General features: G+C 38.5%; 1 protein-coding gene across 1 annotated transcript; it reads right to left on the bottom strand.

Moving 5' to 3' along the window:
• Window positions 1–2,952: 2,952 nt before the first annotated feature.
• LOC149027688 (uncharacterized) lies at window positions 2,953–6,602 on the bottom strand. The gene is made up of 3 exons (XM_089164980.1): window positions 5,345–6,602; window positions 4,542–4,806; window positions 2,953–3,828 (listed from the first exon to the last, which is right to left on the bottom strand). The coding sequence occupies exons 1-3, from the start codon at window positions 6,197–6,199 to the stop codon at window positions 3,272–3,274; spliced, it is 1,677 nt and encodes a 558-aa protein (XP_089021106.1). The 5' UTR covers window positions 6,200–6,602; the 3' UTR covers window positions 2,953–3,271.
• Between the last annotated feature and the right edge of the window lie 2,310 nt (window positions 6,603–8,912).

Here is an 8,912-nt window from a genome sequence, read left to right as displayed (position 1 = left end):
AGGCTATAATGTCCCACCCCAATCTAGTTTCTGCATGTGGTCACCCTAATTTTTCGGCATATCACCTCTTTACTATGTGCCATTTTACCCTCCACCTATGGCACACCCTTCACCTCCATTGGTGGGATCCCTCACACCCTTTTTGCCCCCAAATTTAAGCCCTTATCACCCAGTTCGCTCAATCGTCCTTTCACACATAGCAAAACCTCCACACCCTTATTGCACTCTGGGCTCTTTGGGGTACCATAATACTCTTATCCACTCACCCAACACCCAATGCAATAGGAAGCCGTGCAATGCTAACTGAGTTCTCCTCCCCCCCCCCCCACTACACCCCCTAGTGAAGAACCAATACTCATCAAGTCAAAACCTCCACTACAAGGCCAAATCAAACTCACAGTGGACGGCTCCTCCTTCTCGGATCCATAACATTCAAAGATTAGCGGTCGAGCATGCGACTCTAATTACCAAGTGGGATTTGCTTTTGGACAATGAACGTGTTGCCAAGACTCTCTTATCACTGAAGCACAAGCTATACGATTCGGACTCAGTCTCGCCCTTGACTTATAAATCTCCCATGTCCACGTGGAAAGTAACAATCAAATGCTAGTGCTCTCTATTACACATCCAACGTCCTGTCGAAGCCGAAAAATCTCTCGCCTACTTACAGATATCCTCAGGCTCGTGGTATCCTTCATTGAATGTTTATTCTCACACATCCCCCGTAAAGCAAAATTTGCAGCAGACAAGTTAGCCAATCAGCAACCGTCTCACAGGATTGGTTTGTGTACCACCACTTCCCACCCCCCCTCCTTTTTTTTATCTTGGATCCTGGTCTTTGACTCTTCAATGTGTAAGATCCCGCCAAAAAAAAAAAAAAAAAAAAAAAAAGAAAGAAATAAGAGTACAATTTGTATTCATCTTCAAGATATATTCCGTTTCAAATACTCTTTTGTTTTTTTTTATTTTATCTTCTTGAGTTTGTTTTAAGGAACGCCAATATAGTGGTTTCCTTCTCCAACTTGACATTCTCCGTTTCTTGACTTCGATGTATTTGTAATTTTGACAATACATCAAATTTTTTTTTTATTACCAAAAAAATAAAAAATAGAATTGTTTTCTCATCAGAGAGATATAACTTCAATCCCTACGTGATAAGGAAATATCAAATCCATATTTATATTAACAAATAACACCCTCCCGAGACGCAATGTAATAGCATTAGGGCCTAAGGGGGATGTATATTTTATTCCGTAGGGACCAAGCTCATATGAACACGCAGAGTTTCCAATATTTAGCGTTCTTTGTTTTCAGTTCAGACCTCGAATTTGAGGTAAATCATCTTTTTTAAATTGAGAAATGATAACCAATATTTAAAAATCAATTATTGATTTTATAACATATGAATAATAGTGTTAAAGTACAGAATCATCCTTCTTATAAGCTTTATTTGCAACTTACCAACGCGTTGACATTTGACAAGAAAGTCATCGTTAAAATATTGAAGTTATGTTATTACTCATTCATGCTTCGCAGTTCCAACTTCCAACCACAGAAAAATTAGGTTTATTATTATTATTATTATTTTCCTATCGATGCAAATTGAAGGTGGAGATGGTTTACTGTAAGACAAAGAGAAGGATAATTGGTCATATAACTTATAGATTAGTGTGGCAGCCAATGAAAGTAGAGTCTTGTTTAAAAGAAAACCAATTCTTTTATGATTTTACAAGTGCAACTTGTGCAGCAGAAACCCCCAATCTTTACAAAGTGGACCTAATTTTAAAAGTCAAGGTCATCTCTCCCGGCGGCTGTTGACCACAAATTACTGGGCCGACAAGGTTTAGGTGATAGAATTTTTTTAAGTGTTTTATTATTTTTTAATTGTCAACCCTGCAAAATTTGTGATTGTAACGCCAAACACAGAATCAAAGGAAGAGTGTGGATCATCTCCCTTGACAGAAAGCATAGAGTGCTCCGTTGATGCTGTGACAAACACAAACCATGTGGGGCCACAAATAAAAAATAATAAAACATAAAAAATAAACCTCATCACCCAAACCCTGTGGGCCCTCTTTTAATTTGTTGTTAATAGCCATCAGGGGAGATGATCCGCAGTCTACTTTTTACTGGGTTGGGCTTGCTTCACTGCAAATTTCAGCGAATTGAGTAGATTAGATTTGAAAATCCTTGACCAGAGATGGGCCATACTGGGTTAAGGTAAAGGTAATATTTTTAGCCCAGCCATGCATGCTTAAACAAGATTAGCATTTTGAGCTAGGCCCAATCTAGTCATAGCCCAAAATAATGTTCTTCTGAATGGGCCTGGGCTGTATAAGTTTAATATATTATTAGCCCAGTTATGGCCTGGGCCAGGTCATGCATATATATAAGTTCCAAAGATGGATAGAGATGTGTATGGATCAAATGTAGCAATGAACCATATAAATATCAACCAAATAAATCTTCAATGGCCATTTCCCTACTGACTCTTCCTTAGGCTTATTTGAAGGATTTTGATGGATCTTGATATCCCTAAATAGTGACCTATCAATAACAGTGAGCTCCATGCCAAGGAGTAAACATAAAAATGTGAATCCCTCTTGCTCCCTAAATTTGGCTAACTGAGTTCTTCCTGTGACAGCCTTTCCATTAACTAGATTGAATTCAGTTCAGCTTGGTCTACCTATGGTTTTACTAGCATCAAAAGAGTTCATTGAGAGACATTCCAAACTTCAAAACCAAAATCCTATCAGAGCATCATGGCAATAGTTAAAACCAGAGATGGAGTCACCTTTGAACAGGACCGCCCGTCTGAATGTATGGTTGGGGGAGGGAGGGTGTGCAAACTGCGAAGGCAGTGCTATAACTCCCCTGAAGGATCAAAGGATGGATTCTTCCCAACCAGCTCAGTTGCTGATTGAACTCCCAATCACCTTAACATAGGACTGCAAATATAGGGTATCCCCTCAAAGAACAAAAATGTGAAGAATCAAAAGCCAGGTTAAGAAATGGATACATCTCATGTTATCTATTAATACGTACATCATCTTAACATTTACAATACTACACTACGTACCATGATACGTACGGTACGACAAGGTGTCTCATGAGTGTCTCTGCTCCACCTTAAACCTCACAAATTAAGCAATTTTACAACTTTTGACTAGCCTCCATTACAAAAGGTCAAGAAGATTAAAAAAAAATTGGTTAGAGGTAGCAGTAATAACTAATAAGTACTGTAAATCATAGCAGAACATGCCGGCTATGATCAGACAATTTCATCAAAGAGTTCCTGTATCAGTAACCCAAAGATGGTGAATTCAATCTCAGTTGCCATCCCTTGCACCTGCTCTTGGTGTCTCCTCCACTCATTGCCTTCCCTTCTCAAGTCCAAATCAACCATCATGTTTATGGTATCAGACTCCACTCCCTTCCATGACTCCAATCTCTTGCACACATTTTTCACTACCTCTTCTTTATGAACACCATTTTCATCATCATCATCCCCACTTCTTCCTTCCTCTGCGATCAGGTCCAATATGAGTTGCTTCATGTCCCTTGGTATCTTCTTATTCCCCTTCCCCTCTTTGTCGCATAACAGAAACTGGCAATACACTGTTTCAACAAAGCTCTCCATCGCATCATGTGGGGATATTGATCCATCATCTTCATCATATTCTTCTTCCTCCTCCTCATCATCACCATCATCATCATCTTCATCATCATCATCATCAAGTGACAACATTCTCTTCTCAAGCTCAATGGGATTTAAATCTGCAAGTCTTTCAAATCTTCGCAACTTGTGTAAAAGCTTTTGCTTTGTTCCTGCAATTGAAAGGCAACCAACAGGGTCAAACACTTGATATACAAAAATCAAGTTTCTTCTTTTGGGTAGAAAAAATAAAGTTTCCGAATACTGGTGAAATGACAGATTTTATTCTTCACTGTAAACAGGGAATAAATGATGGGCTAAGTTGTGTTGCCCATGACTCATTCCAGATTCCAGAGAGTGAGTGTTGGACTTGGTCATTGGATCACAAGACAAGGGAAAGGAAGAAGTGAGGAGATGAGCTGTGAGTGCAGGTAAAGCACAGAAACAGCCAAAGAATTAGCAAAGTTACAGAGGAAGGAGTTAGAATGGTACACCAAGGACAATACAGGCCATCAAATCACCCGTACATGCATTGACCCACCAATTTTATTACATTAGAAACTCGTTAAAAGCAACCACTTATGACAAAATGAAGTTAGATACAATGATATAAACCACCCAATTCCTATCTCTCTCTCTCTGTGGCAAGATTATTGACCCCATTCAGAATTCAAGGGTCCACCCAACAGCTATCTATCAGTACTTAGGCCTCCTGAGTCCAGATTGTGACCTTTCTCCAACTCCTCTCAATTGCTGAACCCAAGATTTCAAGGGTACAGAGATAAGCTAGCTTCCACAAGCAATGACTTGGAGGTCTACGAAAGGGACCATTCAACCATGAAAGAAAGCATTAACACAGAGAGAGTGAAGAAAAGAAGCAACTTACTCTTTAGGCTGGCGAAGCTGCGTTGGGGCTCATAAATCTCCTCGTCTTCTTCAAGCTCAAGGTGGTTATAATCCTTTTCTCCTTCTTCACAGACATAATCCCTCTCACTGCTGTTATTGTCGCCATCTTCATCGACGTCTGTATCAAAGGGAGGATCCAGTACAGAAACAGGGCTGCATTGTTCCTTCTCTTCTTCTTCTTCTTCTTCTTCATCTACTCCAACGTAATCCTTATTTCTCACTCGGCTCAGGCTTCCTTCTTCCATCTGCAGAAACAGAAAATCCCAGTTAATTTCTCTCTGTAGTCTTAATTTCGAATTAATTAATTAATTAATTAATTAAACCCTGAAAAAGAAGGATTAAGAACAAAAATGTAATGCTATTTTTGTTTCTAAAAATTTGTCTTCTTCCCCATTTCTGTTTTTATATGGGTGGACGAGACGGCGAAAAAGACGCGAGGGTAAACATGTCAAATCCCACCAAGAAAAACTACAGGAAAGGCTGAATGCATTTTCACCGACAACTCAATGATGAGGAAAGTAGGAAACTCATCCCTTCTAAACCGAGTCACTATCCGGGTCACCATGATTAATTTTCCCAAGCTTGCTTCTCACTCAGAATTAAACAGCAGGATTTCACGAAACCCCGAATCGGAAACACCGAGTGACGATTTTGAAACAGTGCAATTTCGGGACTTCGAAGAACGATTCAAAGCGACGTCTTTCAAGTATTTAAAAATATTAAATTAATGTAATATTCTGCTTTCCCAAAACAAGAAAAAGAATACAAAGAAGAAAGACAAACCTCTTTTACGCGGCGGATAGGAGAAGCCGCCGGAGAACCGAATTCCGGCGTCCGGCGACCAGGAGAGGGGCATTTCTGAAGGGCGAAACGGAAAGGACTCGAACAGAACGGCTTGTTCTTGTCACAAGAACAATATTCTTGATTCCCCTCAACAAGAAATTCCATCTCTTCAGAATCCTCATATGACCTGCTGCTAGAAGTCTCTAAATCTTCAGATTTTTCTTCGTTACTCTCAGACCAGACACTGCTAAGAGTACTATTACACGAGCATGATAGACCCATCTCGGAAACAACCCTGTTTCTGTCTAAAGCCTCCATTTTCTCTTCTGAGCGTTGTCGCCTCTCCATTGAAAACGCTTTGCGCCCATCAAAGGAATCCCATTTCAAGATATCCTTTACCGATATCCTCATCTCCTTTCCTTTGATTTGTTGCTTTCCATTCCGCTTCCGAAGATTTATCTTCTTTAGTAGTGATCCGAAAAACCCAGAACCCAGAGTCTTCCCAGTGGTTTTCGCAGATGGTTGTTTCTGAATCCGGAGGGCAGCATCAAGCAACAGAGCTGCCGTCCTAGATGGGATATGAATGAAATGCGAATTCGAGTTTCGACAGGGGCTTTTCAACGGGGAAGAGAAACCGAAGAGAGGGGATTTTCTCACGTCGGGAGAGTCACGAGAGGAGAAAAGGCAAGCATTTCTACAAAAGCTAGCAGGAAAGCTCTCCGAAACGGGTTTCCTCGTCTTAATCTGTAGGTGCGGTTTGGGTGATTTTTTCAGCTTGCATCGTCTTTCTTCAATGTACTTTTGCAGTACGAAAGGTTCTTGATCTTCGACTAATAGCTCATGTAGACGAGACATGTTTTAGTCTTGCCCAAATAATAAACAGAACAGAGGAAGATAGCTTGAAGAAGATACAACCCACTTTGAGGTGGAACTTTACAGAAATAGTTGAAGAGATTTCAACTGAAGGAACAAGAACAAAAATTGGATACAAATAGGTGAGCAGAGAGATAAAGAGAGATAAGAAGGAAGGAGGGAAGGAAGGAAGGAAGGAAGGATTCGTCTTCGAGTTTAAAATCCCAGTTTATGGTTTCAAGGTGAGAGAGAAAAAAGAAATAATAAACAGAGCGCAAATAATGAAAGGGTTATTTAACCGTGGGAGAAGATGGGAAGGGAAGCGAGAGGTTTCTGGTTTTGTTTATTCTCGAGCTCCTCCTTTGCACCCCATGGACCGGCTATGAGCAATATTTTAGAGTGAGAATGAGAGACACACAACTACTCTCTCTTTTCTCCTCTTTATTTTAAGTAACTTTACTACTGTGTACTCTCAATTGCAGGTGATACATAAACTTCTCAATCTAGTGTCGGGTTCGGCCGATACCCGTTACATTAATGAAAATAACGCTACCTAATTGTGCAATGGGTTGTATATTTAAGAGATTAATTACAAGTTTTCATGTGGATTAAGAAAAAATTTGCCATGATGATTTGGAAGGTAGGATATGATTAAAATTAATTAAAACTTTGCGAAAAAGTGGGGAATTTAGGGTTCAAGTGTTCAACAACAACTAAATTTGGCTCGACTTGATTCCACTGACCTCCACTAACTCATCCTTGTCTATATTAAGGTGGTAAGGTAATCAAATAATCCAAGCATACCAAACTTAGTGTTCTTCGTCCTTAAAGTGTTAATGATAATGAAATAAACTCACAATGGGCCTAATTACACTCTGGAAAGTTTTGGATTAGGGGTTAGATATACATCTTATCCAATTAGTTCATCCATGCATTATTGGTTGGATTAGACACAAAAGCCAGCTAATGATGGACTAATTTGAAAAAGGAAAATTAACCCATCATCTATTGTCTCCCACTGGCTCCTAATGAGGAAAATAGCATCATTATGAGAAGATTGTGAATTTCTATTACTAGATGAACATCATCTTCAATATCCCTGTAAACCATGTCTTTAATTAGATCCTTTAACATATTAAGCTTGGTTTGAGTGTACCACTATTTATATCTAAATCTCATAAATATAACTGATATTCGATTCCAATCCGATATCCAATGGAAATTTATAGAAAGTATTCATATTCGAATATAAAACTTTATCGAATAAACTATTTAATTATCGATTACCAATTGTTATTTTTCAATATATATTTTCTAGTTGCCAATTACCAATATAATATATTTAAAAAGGGTTAAAGGTTCAAACTTTAGTGAGTGTCAAAATGCCACTTAGTGAGATGCTATTTAAAATTTAAACAAAATTATCATTCCAATAAGCAATTATTGGAGGAATACCAATATTTTCTAGTGAGAAAAAAAGTTTTAGATTTGAAAACCCTTCAAAATATAGATGTAAATTTGAAAGTATCAATCCATTTAGAGGGTTTCTTTTTTTTTTTTTTTTTTTCAAATTTAGAGGTTTTCTTTTGCGACAATAAATTTAAGATTACTTGAATTCATGTGTGTTTCTGTTGCAATTTTGGGCTAAGACTTGAATGTTGCGCATTAAATGCGCAACGCCTGCTTAGATTTCAATATCGACCGTTAACAACACAGTATTGCACATTTAATGTGGAACACTGAAGTTCAACCGGTAACTTCGACGCGAGGCACATCAATCCCATATGATTTGACAATACGTAACTGAGGCTTTGAGAATTATTTATTTTCTTCTGTTCTTATAGGGTTTCAAAGTTGAAAAACACATCTGATCAGACAAGTGAAACTGGAACATAGAGAATCGTATCGGCGGCACGATAGCCGATACGAATACCACTAGGAAACGAAGAAGCAGACATTAAAAGAAGAGAAAAAGAGTTCGCGCGTGCCGACACTTTCCGATCCCAACAGCCAGAAAACCGGATCTTTACACTATCTTTGATGGTCACTCTCGCTCTGTGTTTCTCTCTCTCTATCTCTTCAGTTGATGTTTCTTATCATAGGGTCGATTCAAGTCAATGATCAAATCAAATATATACTTAGAGTAGATATAGTCCAACAGAGGAGCCAGAAAGGAGGAGACCACTTTTTAGCAGTAGCAGTAGTTCCACTTCCATGATTCTACCTTTAATTTGAAACAAAATGGAGCAAAAAGGAGGGATACCTTCACAGGAATACGGAAGCAATAATAACCTCTCTTTTTTTTCCTCTGTTTTAGAGAGGGAAGAAGAAAATGTCTTCAATGATTTATCAATTAATAGATTACTGATTTACTTCTAGAAAGGTGAAAACAGAGGCATTGTTCTGATGCCGTATACAGTGGTCCCTGTATCTCATCTCATTCCATCCATGCATTACACTGTTTCATCTTCTCTTTCTCTTATCTTTTCTGTTGTTATAATGAGCAAATCAAATCACCCAAAATCTGTAATTCTGAAACCACTTGAGTTTTGGGCTTTGGGTGTTCTGATTTCCGAATCTGAACCACTGAGTTTTGGGTGTTTTTGTGTTTCAAATTCAAACTTTAGAAACAAATTAACCCAATCTTCATCTTTCACAGTTGAGGAATAGTTTCCCAACCCAGAAACCAACATTCTTATAGATATGATCAAAAATT

Source organism: Hakea prostrata, chromosome 1, assembly GCF_041222555.1.
Source record: "Hakea prostrata isolate BN-2017 chromosome 1, UWA_Hpros_2, whole genome shotgun sequence".
Lineage (NCBI taxonomy): Eukaryota > Viridiplantae > Streptophyta > Magnoliopsida > Proteales > Proteaceae > Hakea > Hakea prostrata.
The sequence above is the reverse complement of the archived record's forward strand: the minus strand, read 5'-3'. Positions and strand labels throughout refer to the sequence as shown.